The sequence below is a fragment of the Hydra vulgaris genome, chromosome 14 (assembly GCF_038396675.1).
Source record: "Hydra vulgaris chromosome 14, alternate assembly HydraT2T_AEP".
In the NCBI taxonomy this organism is placed as follows: domain Eukaryota; kingdom Metazoa; phylum Cnidaria; class Hydrozoa; order Anthoathecata; family Hydridae; genus Hydra; species Hydra vulgaris.
Window position 1 is genome coordinate 18,487,501 of NC_088933.1, and position 19,650 is coordinate 18,507,150.

At 27.7% G+C, this 19,650-nt stretch overlaps 1 protein-coding gene across 1 annotated transcript in view; it reads right to left on the reverse strand.

Moving 5' to 3' along the window:
- LOC100211510 (transketolase-like protein 2) overlaps positions 1–19,650 on the reverse strand; it is a 36,772-nt gene that overhangs the window by 4,063 nt on the left and 13,059 nt on the right. The window contains exons 4-10 of the mRNA XM_065818595.1: positions 17,713–17,810; positions 10,449–10,640; positions 9,929–10,041; positions 9,539–9,756; positions 9,320–9,446; positions 8,815–9,009; positions 3,958–4,172 (exon numbers count right to left, since the gene is read on the reverse strand). Of these exons, the coding sequence (XP_065674667.1) occupies positions 3,958–4,172; positions 8,815–9,009; positions 9,320–9,446; positions 9,539–9,756; positions 9,929–10,041; positions 10,449–10,640; positions 17,713–17,810 (1,158 nt within the window). The remainder of the gene's footprint in view (positions 1–3,957; positions 4,173–8,814; positions 9,010–9,319; positions 9,447–9,538; positions 9,757–9,928; positions 10,042–10,448; positions 10,641–17,712; positions 17,811–19,650) is intronic.

The following is a 19,650-nucleotide window of genomic DNA, read 5'->3' on the forward strand; positions in this document are numbered from 1 at the left end:
AATGAGCTGAACTGCCATTTGAACTTCTTGACACAATAAAAGAACATTTGAACTTCTTGACACAATAAAAGAAATGTGCGTGCTTGCATTGTTTGGAAAACTCCTTACTGAGTCTTGGATGAAAAAGTTTTATGTTTTATTTGAGGATGCAACTTTGATCATGTATCTGATATTCAGTTAGTGAAAAAAGTTTTGCTAATAATTACAAATTGTAAATCTAATCTAGCTGCTCAGTTTTGCAGAAGAACATATTTTTTGGGAATATTCTTGCCCCTAACATTTTAAAATCAATATATGCTCCATTGCTAACCACTAACACTCATATAAGCTTCATTGATAACCAGCTTAAAAAAATGACTTCTGCTTGTCTTGATGCTGTGCAAGTTGTCTTGAAGTGACAATATAAAAAGTATTTCTCACTTTCTATTACAGATACACTAAAGAAGGTAAGAGACGCAAAAGGGAGGCATTTGGTAGGTATATCTTAATGTTGTAAACTTGTTTTTTAAAAATTTTTTATACTAAATAAACACTATTTTATAATTTTTATTGAACTTATTTCATATTAAAAATTTTAAAAATTAAATTTATCAGCTTTATCCACGCCATCACTGCTATCTGGCACCCAGAGTGAAAACCAAAACCTCCTTGGTAAGTTTTTTACTGTGTTTTAATTTTTGTTTTTCATTATCTTTTCAAACACTCATTTAATTTTTTTTTTTTAATATAAACTTGTATAGGGGTGATTTTTGGTTTGGGACCAAAGCCACCTTGGGCCTAAATCAAAAAGGGCCTTCTGCATATGGGCCCAGAATCGAGGTAAAGACCTGCCTTATACAAACCTCTTGGTGGCAGAAGGGATGGCAGAGGATTCAGGAATATAGTTATTAACAACTATAAATATACTTATTAATAAGTTTATATAGATTCACTTGAATCTATATACACTTATTGATAGGTGTATGTATAGTGTGTATGTATATATTTATTAAGTTGATACTTGTATATAATCCTTTTATATATAGTTGAGTTTGATTTTTTTAAGAAAAATTTGTGTTTTATATAAATACTATTTATTATTACAAAAAACCCCACCCAACCCAAGGTGTGAGAGATGTAGAGCTTCCGAATAATACCCCCTCACACCCTTTTCACGCGTTTATCCTTAAAACCTTTCTTTCTTTTGATAATAAATTGCATGCATTTAGATATGAAGATACTAAGTAACCATGAGCGAGACTAGGTTTTTTTAAACCAAGACGAGACCGAGACGAAAAGTTAGTACTTCTCGTGAGACCGAGAACGAGAGGAGAAATTTAACAATTTTTGAAAACAAATTTATTAAAATCCAAGTAAAAAAAAAAATGTAAACATGGTTTTGACAAATAGACACAAATGACATTTGTCAAATGTAAACAACTTTTTCAAATAATTAATTCAGAATTTTTTTGCCAAACTTTTCCAACAAGACAATGTTTTCTCTGATTAAGATGATTTGTTCTACTTTTTCTGGGTGTAAGTTGTGTCTGGATGATCGGACGACATTTCCACCTGAGCTAAAAACTCTCTCTAATTTAGTTGAACTTGCTGGAAATTCGTCAATAGCATGAAAAGTCCAAGAAGTAGCTGTCCTGAGCTCTAGAAGTCCAAAGATCAGAAGTAAATGCAGCACTTTTTAGATTTAGCGTAATCTCCGTTATTATGCTCTTCATTCCAGTTTGAACTTCTCTTGACCAAATTGAAAGCTTTCTTGAATATGTTGTTCTGTGATGAAGGCTCAGTTTAGGGTTTGCAATGGCAAACAATTTCTTGAAACCTCTTCCTTCGACTGCTGAAAAGGATGCCAGATCAGTGGAAAAGTAATCCAGCAATGCAGAGTCAAACTGTTTTTGAATGGAATTATCTTTGTCATATTTGGACTTTGTTTCAAGCATTTCGACCATGGTTCGTTGTTTCTTCTTAGGAGGAGGAAGAAGAGAGTCGTCAGTTTTTTCAGAATACTCAACGTAATCTTGGCTGTGTTTTTTTTCGAGGTGACAATGAAGTCTGCTTGTGTTTCCATCTTTTGTTTTCAAAGACTTTTTGCATGTCTTGCATTCAGCACCGTCACTTGTTTTTTGAAAATATCTCCAGATTTTGTTTTTTCTTGGTGACATTTTTGATCGTTGAAATGAGGCATTAATATTTCTTTTCAATATGAACAATATGTGTCAAGTTGAATTCCACTGGTAAACTAATGAATTTAAGTCGAAAGTGCACCATTTTATACAAAAAGTTTTTGTATTTAAAATCTAATTAAAAATATTTAAAATCTAATTAAAATTTTTTAATTAGATTTAAAAAAAAAATCTAATTAAAAAATCTAATTAAAAATCTAATTAAAAATTTAATTTTTTTTTGTCAAAAACAAATTAAATTTTTAATTAGATTTATTAAAATCACGGAGTCAAAATATTAATTAATTAAAAAATTATCAAGCATTTTGTAAATTATAATAATTTTTAATTTGGAAAATAATATAATATTTAAGTCTCGTTCTACTTCTCGCGAGAATTTTCTATTTTACGTTTCTCACGAGAAGTCACATTTCTCAAGAAATACGAGAACGAGATCTCGCTCATGGTTAATACTAAGTAAATCTTAATATTGGGTCAGAGGGTGCGCCCGAAGCCAAAAGGACTTCTGGCTTATCAACTAAAGTATCCAAACCATATTTGATGGTACTCTGTTTGAATATATTAAAAATACAAATAAAAATTATAAATTTCAATTAAATAATAATATTTTCTTTTAAAAAATCTACATTTTTCAATATAATAAAGAGTTTTGTATATACATATTGGCCTTTGTAAGATCTATCTTTTGATACCAAGTTATATGTTTTTCGATAAGAATTGACCAAGTTATGAGGTTTTAAGTTAAAAAAACCTCAGTTTCTTCAAGAAATCCATATATCAAAAATTTGGTACTCAAAATGCCATAACTTTTTGTAGAATTGTTCAATTTTGATAATTTTTCCCCTTATTCACCAAAATACTGAATTAAAAACCTTTCTAATAATATAAAACAATCCAGTGTTTGATTAATTTTAAAATTTCATGTCATGTACCTAATATAAGAGATTCAAAAAGGAACAATGGCACTATTAGTTGTTAAGAAAACCAGATAATTCATCACCACTAAGATGGGTAGACCATCTTATGGTCTAAGAATGTTTCTCCAAACTGAACTTCCAACCTTGCATGATTGTTTGCAGCGAAGTCTTGATCTTTAGTGAAACAAACTACTAGTTAATGAAAAAAATCCACGTAACTTATTGATAGAGATTTTTTCTAAGATTGCTCATGAAATTGAAGAATGATGGTATAATTCTAACATTAAATTAAAAAACCCCATTTAGTAATAAAGCTGTAAAACTCATTAGAGGTCTGCATTCTCTAAGATAGCTTAACACAAAGCTCCTAAATCTAATAAAGCAGTGCACTCTAAACCTAAAAAACTTTTAAACATTGCTTTTTGTAAATGATAATTTTTTTTTTGCAGTGTAGATTACGCTCCTTGTAAAAAGTCTTGTAATGCTTGTGTCCATTACAACATTGTGTCCATTACCTTTTCAAATGTAATTCAAATTTAAGAATTCCACAAAAAAAGCTTATACAGATAAAAACCTATTGAGAAAAACTAGGCAGTGTTTCGATGCAAGATTTTGGTCTGGATGTTAAAGAGAATGCAAAACTTAGGTTAAAAAACCTAATTGAGGTTGATTGAATTTAAATCTTGTTTCCCGGTAGCTAAACGCTAATATTTTTACATAGATACTATAAAAATTATATGGTATTTAATTCTTTGCATAAACCCTATGGATTATGCAAAGAATTAACTGTATTACTATGGCAAAACATTTAACTATCCAAATATTATTCTTTGATATAAAATAGTAAATCCTTTATTACTAACCTTTCCACGACCAACAGTGAAACTAGTATCATTTGGGTAAACATTTACTGTTGCTGGTCGACTAGTTCTAATGTAACACATGGTGGGAATGTTAGCAGCAAGCTCCACAGCACGTTCACAAGATACACCATCGGAAGGATAAAACACAACACAATTCGGAATAGCACGAAACATAGCTAAATCCTCTAAAGCCATCTGGGAGGGACCATCTTCACCTAATAAAAGTCAAATTTTATGTCAAATAAGTTTATTACTTTGTTCCTGTATCACAATATAAAGTAAAACAAAGATCATAGGTGAACTTTTGTTTTAAATAGCTGATCAAGCATTATTAGTTATTTTTTCCTAAAAAGGTCACCATCTTTAATTCTTTACTGAGTTACATATATTTGTATTAATAATTTTTGCATAGATATTTATTTTATACCAAGCCGAATTATAAGTTTAAAGATTTAATTTATAATTACTTTAAGATGTCAGATTTTTAGTCATACAACTTTAATAGTTTTTAAAAATAACATTTTAAAAACTACTATACACTAAATATTTTTTCTAAAATCTTGGTGCTTAACAAATTTGAATGGTTAGGGTTTTGGGAATTTGTCATAAAGTCCTTTTTTATTGCATATCGCGAGGTAAAGTATAGGTGGCAATGATGTTTACATGACAAGTAGTGATGTGCCGGGTACCCGGTTTGGAGCTGGTAATTCGGCTGTTTTCATGGGTACCCGGAATCTGCCATTTTTCTGGGTACCCGACACCAGATATCTTGAAAGAAATTTTTAATAAACATTTGCCTTAAATGCTTTAACTATTTGTTTAATTGGTACTTTGAATTGTGTCGAAATATTATTAGTTTTAACTTCAACTAAATTTCTTGATATAAGCTAAGAGTGTTATGGAGTCAATACCATAAAGTCCTATTTACTCATTATAGACGGGTATTACTTGAAATAAATTTTTTCATTTTATTCACAATACAGTCAACAAGGTCTACTATTGTTTTTTTTTGTTGTTGTTGCAATTCTCTGTCTCTCTTAATATTTTATTTTCTAAAACATAACTTTTGATTAATTAACGCACATAAGCAATTATTTAGCAATAAATTAAAAAAAAAAAAAATTTATATATAATACCAGTTATAAAACAAAAATTAGTTAGCCGGAACAGTATTTTTTGAAGTTGATTTTAATTTTAAAGCTCTATTGCTGATTTTGGCATTAACGACGTAAGACGGCAGGTTAGGGATCGTCCATTTGGATGTGGGAGAAATGGCATATATGAGATTGGGGGCAGGGGTCAATTATAAAAGTTAGGAGACACTAAATTAAAAAAATATCATAAAATGTTGGGTAAGTTAAAAGCGTAGGTACTTTTAGGGAGGTGGAGAGTACTCGAAAAAGCGTATATCAAAATGTGGGGGAGGAGTTTTTTTTTCCGGGTACACGGAATTGGGGACTCAGCGTAAACTGGTTCCAGCACATTTCTAACAACAAGATATACTAGTGTTGAACTTTTTTGAAAGTAATAATAGATGCGATTCTGAGTTTACCAGAATTGCATCTATTATTACCAGCCACTACACAAATTATGTTTGTACTAAAGTATTTTGTAAAAAAGTTTTGTTTTTTTTACACCCCATATTATCTTATGTTTTATTATATTTTATAAATGATTTTTTAATTTTTGCTTTTGGTAAGTAATGCTTGTTTTTAGGGATTGTATTACCAGTTTACCGGCAAATAGCTGATTTTTGTTCCGGTAAATTTACCATTAAATTACAAAAATTTACTGTTAAATTACAAAAATTTACAGTTAAGTTACATTAGTTTACTTTTAAATTACAATAATTTACAATTAATTACAATATTTTACCAGTAATTTACTAGTTTTTTTGTACAGAAAAAAAAACACTTTTATTAATAATGTTATATGAAAACATTAAATATTTGTATTTCAAATAAAGTATACTTGAAATTCGTAATTAAAAGTTGAATAAGGAGGATATAGAATACTTTAATTAAGTTTTAAGTAAGATGGGCATGAAATACTGTAATTGGGTTTTGGACAGAGTGAACATACAATAATTTAATTACAAGTTAAAAAGTTATTAGGATTTTTTAGTATTTCTGTTTTTGTTGATAACATTGTATGTTAGAAACATTGCAAATTTTATTAACTTTGTTTATTAAACAAGTTTGCAGAAATGTTTAGTTCAATGGTGGATTGCATTGCTGCGTTGTGCAGAGTTGACAAAGCAAATGTTAAATGAGATTAAGTATAGGTGAAATATTGTTTTGTTTTTGAGATATAATACTTTGATAGTGGTCAGAAACATGCGAATGAATCGAATTTGGATTTAAACAATGACTTCATAACTATTTAACCAAACACTGCTTTTTCTAAGAAGTGAAAAATTTATATTCTTATTAGACAAAAACAAACATGACTCAGATTATATGTCAGAAATAAAAGAAAAGATTACTAAAACTCTAAAAGTAATAAAAAAGAAATTAAGAGTTTTTTGACAATGAAATATATGAGGAAAGCATATTCAAATAGTTTAATTATTTTTAATTCCTTATTTTAATTATTTTTAAAGTTATGAATAAAAAAATAACTTATAAAAAAAAAAATTGCTTGTAATGGTGGTTGTTGCACAAACCAAATTTATCAGTGATTTGAATTTTTTTTTTTTTTTTTTTTGTTAATTTATTTCCCCAAGGCCCAGAAGGCCACTACAGACGGGGAGGCTACTTTATTGTGGTTATAACCCTCTCTCAACTCCATAACTCCAAAACACGAACCTTGACGAACAAGGCCACTGCGCGGAGAAACAAGTTGAGCGCGGTATTACCAGGGACGTGGTGGGGATCGAACTCGGAACCTCTCGCATATGAAGCGAGCATTCTACCACTACACCATTACCGCATAATGTAAATATAAATACCTGAAATGGGTATTAATAATATTACTAAATATAATTTAAAATACCTGCTTGAAATGTGTTGATTAACTGAATCGGTATTTGTTGAAAGGGTGTAAGTCACAAAACACAAACTTTTCAAAAAAAAAAAAAAACTTAATTGACTTGCGCTTCTTTAGCAGAAACTATAGACATTTACTAGTTTATTGTGTCATTATGGATACAGTTAGAAACTTCCTGCTAACACTTCATCATTGAGTCTATTTCAAACAATAAAAACCATATCAAACTCATTTTGACAAAATACTTGAATTACACCCTTTTAACAAAAAGCAATTCAATTATAATCGGTATAAAAAATTTAAAAAACATTTGGAATCAGACTTAAAATTATGTGGAAGAACTTACCGTGAACTGTATAAAACAAGACATGGTTAATTTATTCCACATCGACCATTTCTATACTTAGTTTAATATAGCTCTTTTATTTCAATAATTTTTACTATTTTTTTATTGGTAGAAAATATCTAGTAATTTAGAAAATTGGCAAAGACTAAATTTAAAAAAAAATTAATGTACAAGCGACAGGATTTGATCCCTCGTGTTGTACTTTGGAAGCTCAGCTTCCAGTAACTAACCACATCGACCACTAAAGCACACTAATCTGCCAATTTTAACACTAGTTAATAAACATAAGACAGAATAACTTTATAAAATGGCAAATAAATGCTATAAATCAAAATTAAAGAAATTTTTAAAATTATCTTTAGAATTTCAAAAATGTTTTACCTCTTATTTAAAAAAAAAAAAAAAAAAAAAATCACGAGGAAGTGATTACTGTTTGAAGAATGTTTTAACACTACTTAATAAACAAAAAACTTTATAAATTGGCAAATGCTATAAGTCAAAATAAGATGTTGCAGCAATGCAGTTTCAAATAAAAGTAAAACTATAAAACTTGATATATGTTTAAACATTACATATTTAAAGTTTACATAAGTTAGATATTTGCATACACTTCGTTCACATTTTCTTATACAAAAAGTGCAGAGACTTTTTCTTTTTTGGCCTCTGTGAGTTCTGTGCAAAAACACACGAATGAGTAACGGCAGCAGCAGCATTTGATAATTTGATATTAAAATATTATAAGATTTAAAAATACCGAAATTGAAATACATTACTGATATTTGAATTTTTATTTACAGAATCACATATAAATGAAAAAGTCTGTAAATTTAGGAACCCTACTTATTTCATGTCATTCATTAGCATTTAATGAGATTTATGGATATTACTTTATATGTGACTAAAGTGTTTTGTCTATTTTTAGCATCTATATATTTATTCTAACTATACTTTAGCAATAAATTGTTTTTTTCTCTTTGAAATAAACCTTTGTTGTTTTGCTAGCATTTCATATTTTTTTATTGGGGTTCAAGGAAAGCAGATTTCTTGCCTCAAACATAACAACAACAACAACAACGACAACAAAAAGTGTAGATTTAAAAATTAAATTCTCTATTACTGCAAAAAAAAATTTCAAAGATTTTTTAAGTTGTTTATTGTGCCATATATTGTGAACAATTAAAAAAAAAAGAACAGTAATAAAAATAAGTTAAAATAAAATACTGATATATCCATCAAACACTGAAAAGAGTTGAAAAACTCTTATAACAAGTGTGGTAGAAAAATCTGCTAGCAGTTTTTTTTTTTTTTTATGTTAATTCAAATGAAAGAAAATATTTATACTACTTGAAAAATACTTTTATATGATGTGGCTAAGGAAAGTTATAACCCAAATGCACATATAATAAACCTCTTATAGCAAAACCAAAGTTTATACATAGTACTAAAATCTGAGTAACAAATACAACATGACTAAAAAATTTAAACATAACAACATTTAAATCGTAAAGCATTTGATATCTTACCTATTGATACACCAACATGAGATCCAACCATTTTTAACTTAGTTTGAGAAATTCCACCCATTCTAATTTGATCATAGGCACGAGAAAAAAATGCAGCAAAAGTACTTGCAAAAGCAACAGTGCGATCACGTGATGCACATCCTATTCCAACTCCTACTAAATTCTGCTCAGCAATAAAACATTCAATGAATCGCTCTAATAAAAAAAAATTTAAGTAAAAAACTATATACATTTTTAATACTGTATTCACCTCCTCAAGACTGAAGGAGGCCACTACTTTTGAAAAGGGTACTCCTTTTATTTTTTTAACTGTTGTCTCAACCTTTTAAAAGTCTCAACCTTTTAACTCCAAAACTGTCTTGACAAACAAGACAGTTGTGTGGAGAAAAAAGTTGAGCGCAGTACAAGTACGGATACAAGTACCAGTTCGGGAATCAGTGGTAATCAAACTTTGAACTTCTTTACAAATTTTGAGGAACAATGTTTTCACTAATCAAAAAAATACCTGGAAATTCTTTTTGAAATGTTATAGCAAAAGTTGAATTTTTAGTGTCACCATCCATTGCTACAACTCTTTCTGACGATCTTCCAAGTTTTGCAAGAGCCAATCCATACGCCTCTCTTGTAGCAATCTAATTAATTTTTTTTAAACAAAAATAATACTTAAACAATACTTCAATAAAAATTCTTTATCAGGATTAAAACAACAATATTATTACAATACCTTATCAGTTGGTTTATAGGTAGGCAGCTCTGATAAATATATTGGTTGTATATCAACCTCTTTTGCATCGTCAATAACTATTTGATGATTTATATTTTCGCCACTAATATTTTTATTAACCATTTGACTCTCTATTGCAGAAATAGCTTCAACTGTTTTATCACCAATTGGTTTTCCGTGCCAGTTCATTTGATCTTCAACTCCAGGAATTCCTTTACCTTTTTTTTTTAAAAAAATAAAAAAATATACTGTAAACAGTCTTAGTTAAAGAATAAAAAAACATAAATGGTTTAAATAAAATAATAAAATATATAATAAAATCAATTACTCACTTTTAATTATACAAAACTTTTGAAAACAATTAAATTTTTTTACATCATAAACAATCACCTTTATATGTCTTGGCAAGCAAGATAGTAGGCTTTCCCTTAAAATGTTCAGCATCATAAAAAGCTTGGCATATAGCTTCAATATCATGACCATCAACAATTATAGAATTCCAACTAGATAAATTTTACAAATATAAAAAAATTATACTTGTTTGATTAATGATAAAAATAGTAAAGCAACAGTTACAACTTGCTATAACTCGCTGTCAATAACTGTTATAAAATTGTTATAATTCACTGTCAATATTCAAACACTAGCTTTTAAACCATTTAATATATAGCAACTGGAACATAAAAAATGTTCTAAATAACTTGTCATTTTTATGTGTATAAAAATATATTTTTTACATATGATAACCTTTAAAAATTAACCTAGGTAGTCAATATCTAATGGCAACATCACAACTTTAATGTGAAAATATTTAATACTTATAGAAAATATATAAATTTGGAATTTAAATCTTAAACATTAAGTATTTACAAAGCATTACAACATAAAAAACAAAACAAAATTAACTTACCCATGTCCTTCCCACATCCTTTGATAATAATTTAAATCATGTTGAATTGATGTAGGGTCACTTTGACCCAAACGATTTACATCAATAATAGCTACCAAATTATCCAGTTTATAAAATGAAGAAAAGTTAGCTGCTTCTATAACGCTTCCTTCTGCACTCTCACCATCTCCCATTAAACAAAAAACACGGTAACTAAGTAAAAATGTTAAACTAAGTAAAAAATATAAAAGTTTTTTTTTTTTTTCAAAATCTATACTAAAGAGAATAATTTAAAAAATGTAATTGGAAGAATGCTACAATAAGTGCAACTTAAAACTTTCAACAATAATAGTTTAATTATTTTTTAGCCTTATTACAAGACTTTTTCTACTTAAAAGTAGTTATGAAGTAAAAAGTTTTCTAAAGTACAACTCAGAGAACTTTACAAAAAAAAATTACTGGATGAGAGACAATCACAAAAAAAAAAAACTTTTAACACGAAAAAACTTAAAGCAAAATAATTTAGGTTTAGAATAAATATTTTCGAAACATTCTTTTATAATTTTTTTATAAAATTAAGCAACATTTTTTATATAAAGTAACATCTTATGATTGCTTAATAAAGAAAGAAATGTTCTTTTATTTATCAAGAGTATAATATAATTTTTATTTATATACTCGTGTCTTATTTCCAGAGCTGAATTAAGGAGGGTTGGGGTTAGAGGGGGCTATAGCCCTGGGCCCCGCAATGTTAGGGGCCCCAAAATATTCAAGAAGACTTTTTTTTTAGTCATTTTTATGCTGTGGCACATAAAAAAGGCCTTCATAATAAAAATAGTCACAGGCCCCAAAAACTCCAACAAGATTCTAACAAAACTAACCCTAGTTTTAGTTTTATTTGAGCTAAATTATTTTATAAATAATTAAAGAAAATTTTTTTTAATAACTATTTTATGCTTCGCGTAGTTTAAAAAGCTTAACATATTTGAAACAATTCTTCTTAGTAAGATGAACAAATGAAATAATTAAATCATTGAGTTACTTTAGAAATTAAATTAACTAGATAAAAATTAACTAAAAAGGTTAAAATACTTTATAAAGAGGAAGCGGAACTGCTTCACAATACTGCTGATGATGTTAAGTGAGTGGCTTTTTAATTTGATAAAAAGTTTTTAATTTAATAAAAAGTAACATTAAGTTTAGGTATAATGAGTTCGTAGCAAACTGCAAAATTAGTTACAGTTAGTAAACCAATATCTAAGAACTTAAAAACTTTTCTTTCTTGGGGGAAAGAATCAGTTATCGGGTACACGGAAGTATATGGATAAGTTGTTAAAATATGGTGTGCTAGGCACAAAACAGCTATATTAAAAGATTTAGTTAAAGGAGCGTTATAAAGAATTATTTGTTTATTGAGGGAACTTTGTTTGGTGACAAAACATCAGGTAAAATTTACTTTTTGATTTGTCAGTCCAGGAAATAATTTTACCATAATTGTTACTTATGAATATAGTTATTTGCTATGCTTCATTAAAAGTATTATGTATAAAGTATTATATAATGTGCCATGAATTTATCTTATAAGTTATTACATTGCGAAGAGAACCGACTTTTTATTGAATTACTTAATTTTAATCATATTTTTTTATGATAATAAAGGTTGATTTTAAAGGACAATGTCATTGGTTGGCGGTACAAATTGAAAATGGGTACTCTTTTATGTGTCCATGCAAAACAAACACAAGGTCAGCATAATAATAAAAGAAATCGTTTAAAAAAGTAACTAAAACAACAACGCTAAACAGGCATTAGTTTAGGGATCGCCCATAAATTACGCAATGCAAAACTTTTTTTTTAAATATAAGTAGGAGATCATTTTGCTCTTTGGCGTAGCAATTTTTGCAGGAGTTTAAAGGTTGTTTATATACTAATTTAATTAATGACACTGTGAGAGAAAAATTTAAATCCTTTGTTTTTATCTATAATTTAATTTCGCGTTACGTAATTTATGGACGATCCCTTAGCATATATAAAAGAAATCGTTAAGAAAAGTAATTAAAACAACAAACAACAAACTTTTAGAGCTTTAGTTTAGTGTAAATAAATAGAATCGCTGTTGAATGATAATAAAAAAATATATAAAAAAACTTTTTAAAAACAACATTTTAAAAATAGACTATAAAAGCAAAAATAAACTATTTCACAAGATCCAAGGACTTTGTGTACATACACAACCTGAAATATACATTTAAGTCAATGACTGAAAATGTTGGGCAACTAAGTACAACTTGCTCCTATTGGCGCCCAATATTTTTAGTCATTGACTTGAATGGATATTTCAGGTTGTGAATGTACACAAAATCCTTGGGTCAATTGAAATTGTTTATTATTTAATTTTTAATCCATTTTTAAAATGTTGTTTTTTAAAAGTTTTTTTATAAATTTTTTATTCAAATTTCTTTTTTTAGCTTGTGAATATATCTCCTGCATTGCCAGTGCTGTAAAAGAAAAAGTTGCTAAAATCATCAATGATAAGTTTTTTCTCCATTCTCTCCGATGGCTCACAGGCCAGAAAAAAGAAGGACAAGAATGAGTTGATTCTTGTGCACGTTGAACACGAAGGGACCCAAGCTTACTTTGTTGTATTTTTACTTGATATGAACAATTTGGGTGGTATGGGGGCTAATACCATTTAAAATGTTATTGACAGCATTTTTAATGAATCAGATAATATTCCTTTAACTGCAGCAGCTTACAAATCCAAACTTGTCATCGCGACAGCTGATGGAGCAAGTGTCAATTTTGGAATTTATAATGGAGTGTTAACACAAATAAAAAACAATAGAGTGTGGCTGATTAAAATTCACTGCGTAAACCATCATTTAGAATTAGCTATAAAAAAATGCTGTAAAAGATATATCGCAGTATAAAGAGTGTGAACGCTTTTATATTTTTATTTTTAGTTTATTTCGCAAATCTGGCAAATTAAAAAGCGTAGTGAAAAAAGCTGCCGAGGCTTAGAATATTACATACTACACCTTGCCTAAAATATTGGGAAAAGTACTTTATAAGTCACAGAAGATGTGGCTTTACAAGACTATTACATTACTGGCCTTTGCTTATTGTGGGTTTCAAAAACGCTCTTGCGGATTGCGACACCAAAGCAGATATGCATGCTAAGATTTCTGGGATATGCAAACGGTTGCATGAATACAGGTTATTATGTATAGTTTGTAGTTATTTGGATATTTTGGAAAAATCATCTGTTATCATTTGTTTTCGAAAAGAAAATGTTAATAGTGAATGAATTAAAACCAGCAGTGGATGTAACTAAGGCTAGCTTAGACAAATTAAGCAATGAAGGTATCGATGATATTATTGATTCATATTTATTAAAGTTTAGAATCAATGAAAAAGATGGTACAACTAATCTTTACTAAAACTTACTTCCAACATGGCTAATCTTAACTTGGAATATCTTAGTTCTGCCATTAAATTAAGAAAATCAGCAATCAACATCATTTTGCCATTGATAAATGATAGATTTAGCTCGCTGTTAAATCCCATATTCGAATCAATGGATTGGTTAGATCCACAATTAAAGCCAGCAGACAGCATGTATGGTGATGCCAGCATCTCTCTATTACTAAAGGAACTCTTTTACCTTCTAGAGATTGCAGGAATAGATTTTGATATGGTTCTTCCGGAATGGAAAGCTGCAAAACTAGTAATAAATACTCAGTACACCATTGCACTCACACAACTGGAAATGTGGCAGAAATTTTTTCTTTATTAAAAAATCAAGTTTCCAAACTTTTGTATTCTAGTTGAACTTATGATGTCTATTTCTGGTTTTAAATTCTGCTGTCGAACACATTTTCAGTATTTTGACTGTAAAACTGACTGACTGGCGTTTAAAGATAAACCATTCAACAATGGAAGACTCATAATCATAACAGGGAATGACCAGAATTTCACTTACCAAAAACAAGAAGATATTTTGAGTTGCGCTGTGGATATCTACTTAAGTAAGCGAAGAGTTTATCGTCTTGATTCAGCTAATGCTAGCAATGTCACTGATTATAGTAGCGAAGAAAGCTGCTACAGTAACGATTTTAGTTCTACATCTGAATCAGACAGATAAACATTTTATTTTAAAATTTTTTACTCATTAGTCACTTTATGTATATAATTATGTTTGTGTTTTGTTGCGTATGCTTTTGTTTCGTTCATGAATGTTTGTGTTCTGTCTCGACCTCTGGCGCAGTGATGATCCACTCATAAGTCATTTTATGTATGTAATTATGTTTGTGTTGTGAAACAATATTGTCTAATGTTGGATATAGCTCCTTAACTTGTAGTTTTGTTGAGCTCTCTCCTTATGGGATGCGTCATTGCTGTTTGCCCACTACTCTGTAGTTTGTGCACAAAACAGTTTTCTAGTTTTATTGCTTAGATTTAGTCCCATAAAATCTTCATTACTGTAGAATCCTATAGGACAAAACAATATCGTCAGTTACTCTCTAGTCCTTAATACAAGGGGGTGGGTGAGTGGTAATTAAAGGGTGGGTGGTAATTTTAGTCTGAAAGTTTCAATATTTATTAGTTACTAGTATGTTTTTTAATTCGTAAGGCCGATTTTCACTCAAATTTTTTTTTAGTTTTGAGAAATAATTTTTTTGTTGATAACAAGTAAAAATTAATAAACGGGAAGGAGGAGTGGGGAGGGAAAGAGGGGGTGGGGGGGTGGGAAGGGGGTGGGCCTTAATGAGCTTAGAGTGGATGGAAAATTTTTCTAAAAATCAATTTATAAACATCCGCCCCAGCCACTTCTATTAAGTACTCAAGAGTATATATATATATATATATATATATATATATATATATATATATATATATATATATATATATGTTTGTTTCCTGTCGTGACTTCAGGTGCGGTGCTTGTTCATCCGCGAGTTACTTTGTTTGCATGTTTGTGTTTAGTAACTAGAAACTTCTTGTATGTTTATTTCATAATTAGTTTTATTAACTTTGATGATTATTAATAATTTCATTAAAAACACAATTATTGTTGAAAGTCTTTATGTTTAAAAACTAAATCGTAAAAACTGCTTTAAAAGATTATATTAGAATAAAAACAGATACACAAAATTACATTTACATAAAAATACATAATTTTAAATTAAAATATAAGAATATACTAATAAAATCTATAATTTATAATAAACTTTCAAAATTTTGACAATTTAAAAAATATATATTATAAAACATTTATTTTTGTAAACAAATAATAGTTTAAAAGATTTATAGCTTTGCAGATGTGGCTCCAAGAAAGAGCCATATTATTAAAATAATAGTTTGTTTGATAATATATTCTTAAAACAATTTATGCTAGAAATCTCAAAACTTAACAAATCTTGAATAATACAATTTTTAAAACGTTTCAACAGAATACTGTAGAGTTTATTTCATTTAGTTAGTGTATTTTTTGAACCAATAGAATTAGTTTGTTTGTAAATTTGACGGTTTTTTTTAGTGTTTGCTTTTTATTCTTCCACACCAAGATGTTTTGAGAACATTCAAGTTTATGTATGTTTCCATTTATGTCCATAAAACAAAAATTTTTTGTTTTACGGACATACATAAGCTTAAATGTTCTCAAAATGACTAAAAAACCTAAACTAAATATTATTTCCGTGGTCAGTATTCAAGAGCAATCGCTATCGCTTCCTGACCAAGCCTGAGGATGGTAGCTATTTTTAGCAACAAAATTGGATAAGGTGAAGCAAAAAGAAAAAACAGTTTTACATCAACATTTAAATAAACGATTTTCCTATATTTTATTTGTTTTTTTTAAAAAGAGGAAAGCAAAAATTTAAATTGCTATCTGTTTGTAAAATATATTTGTATAGTTTTAATGTAACAAGTATATATTGTCCCTATATAAATGTCTATGTAATGAATGCGTATAGTTTTATGTAAAACATTTTTATTTATATAATCATATTTATTTCTTCATTAGTATACGAACACTTAGTTCATTTGGATAAAGCGTTTAATTCATAAATTTAAAAAAATAGTAATAACTTTTGTATTTAAATTTTTTTTTCCTTTAAATACCTAGTATACTAGATATTGAAATGCATTAATTAGACTTATTAGCTGCCCTCATGCTGTGAACAAATCTCACTTTGACCCTTGAATGCCTTTGTTGCTTATTTAAATTAATTCTAAAATAGCATAATTTTTTAACTAACATTTTATTCGATCAAAATTGGCAAGCCAAAAAAGTTTCTCATTTAAAAGCTATCGAGTTTCAAAAACTTTCTCATTTAAAAGCTATCAATTTAAATAAGTTTTTTTACTTATCACTGACTATGTCTTAATTTAAAGCATTTTCAAATCACTATAAATTATTTTAAGTTTTACACAAAAATTTATTTTATGATAAAAATTTTGATATAAAATTAGATCAACAAAAATAAAAATATATATGTACAAAATTTCACAAAATTTTTATAAGTATTATAAAACTAAAAGTTTTAAAAAATAAAAGTATTTAAAAACTTAAATATTCAAAAACTTTCCATGCAACTGTCAAAAAAGTTTTGTTATAAATTTAATACATTTAAAAAAATTTAAACATTTTTATATTTACATTTATAATATGAAAATGAAAACAAATATAAAAAAAGTCAATATATGTAAGTAATCGTTTAAACTTTTTAAAACTGTATTTAAAAGTGATGTACGCAATTAAAATAGATCAAAGTATCAAACTAATCCATTTAATTGCAAACAATTGTCATTTTCTCTCAACTATGTCATATTTAAATATGAAAAAGCTTAAGATTGCTCAGAATGAAACAAGTTGAATAATTATAATTTAACATTTGTAAAATATAAAAATATTTGTGCTATGAATAGAACCCACAAAAAAAATAAAATCATTTTAAAGATATTTATGTATCTAAAAAATGTAAAATATTTCAACTTTTGGGGAATTGTTTAAACTTTTTTTAAAATTCAGAATACAATGACTTTTTATTTTTTATTATTTTGCTTTTTTATAATACCCTGTATTCATAATAAATTTATAAATACAGGGTATTATAAAAAAACATGTATTGTGGATAAAGATGAAGATTCGCTGCATTAGTTAATTACTTAATTCTAATTAATAATAAATAGTAATAATAGTAAAATATTAATTGTATATGCAAATATTTGCATTTTCTTAATAATTACTAACACAAAACTCTAATATTTAATGTATATTTACCTGGCTTTATCAAAATACTTTCCAGTGTAAGCCATTCCAGCAGCACAACTCAACCCTTGTCCTAATGATCCAGTTGCTACATCCACAAATCTTAAACGCTATATATATATATATATATATATATATATATATATATATATATATATATATATATATATATATATATATATATATATATATATATATATATATATATATTTATATATATATATATTTATATGCAAAAACTTAAATTTATTTTTGCTCAATATGAGGGCAAAAATGTATTGTTTTGATCTTTTTCCTTAAATTAAGTTTAAAAAACTTAGAAATTTTTAAGATCAAGAACAAATACTTTAAGGAATTTATCAATTTTAGGAATGAATAATTAGAAATTCAATAAGAAATTCTTGGAAATTGAAAAATAATGAGGTTTGAAGTTTCTTTTGGTTTATATAGATACCCATTAATTGCTTAAAAGGACTTTCAATATCAAGATTATCAACAAGAAACATTTTGCTTTGAATAAATCCTCATTTAAAAGTGACCTGATAGCAAAATTGAGCAGCCGTGGCACAGTGGTTAGAGTTCTGGCTCAGAACCCAGAGGTCTGAGGTTCAACGCCGGCTCTTACCCAATAAGCGACATTGGTAAGGAAGGAGGCGTGAACTTCTAGTTAAATGCTCTCCCGCAGTGCTCCGTGATAAGACCGTAAGGATTTCTGGGAGCACCTAAATAACCTAAAAAAAAAAGAAAAAAAAAGATAGATCTAAACTATTTGGGCAACAGATCAAAGGGATTTATAGTTTGGATCTTAACCCATGTGCTTCCAAAGAAATGAGTCCAATTGATCTTTGGATTTATCAAAATCTTTGAAAAATTCTGTGAGGAGACTCATTAAATATTCTATACATAAAAAAAGTAAATTCTTAATGCTTCAATCAGTAGCCTTTTCTTTAGTTTAGAAAGGGTATGGAGATTTTATGTCTTAATGTTAATTAAGGGATCAAGTTTATCTCTTTTTTTTTTACCAGATTTAGAAACACTAAATTTACATTAAAAATACTTAAAAGGTATTGTAAAATTATTATATTTAGAAAAACATCACTAGCTGATGCTTCACTTAAGAATTCCAATAAAAAGGTTTTACTTCATAGTCTGTGTCAAGTAAACATGATCCACCACTTGACATTTTTTTTAAAATTTTTGTAGTGCTTTATTTGAAAGTTATTAATGTATATTATAAAAGACTGAAAAAATAAAAATTTTAAAAGCTTAAAAAATCATTTACTCTATTTTAATAATAACATATATATTGTTCAAATTACATCTTAATTACTGATTTGATTACAATTTCAGATAGTTTGCATTATTACTAACATTATTAATATTTTTTAACAAATTCACTTTCATCATGACCGCAACCAATGATCATTCAGGTTATATTTTAAAAAATCCTGAAAACATTTTGCAAAAAAAAAACAAAAAAAAAAACATCATAATTTACTTCCCTTGTATTTGCCTTAATTTGACTTTCTAAATTTATTTTTTTTTATTTTTTTTTTGTATGGGTAATAACTGAAAAAGTTGAAAAACAAATTTATTGCAAAAAATATTTAAAATTTTACTTATTGAAAAACTTTTTGGAAATCTGGAAAAACTAAAAGCTGAAAAAAATAACGAGAATATATTCAAAAAAAGATGTGCACCCAACAACAGTTTTAATTGGGAGTTACTTAAAAACAATATATTAATGCTACACAATGTAATAAGTTTTATTTTATGTTTCTGGGTAAAAAGCGGTTTTCCTTACCCAGTATCAAGACGATTTTTTTGAAAATAGTCTGTTTTTGAGTAAAATCCTTATTTGTATTCAATACTGGGTAGCTTTCTGTAATATCCTTGAACTGCTACGATTGTCTAAAAGAAGTTAGAATTTTCTAGAACTATGTATAACTT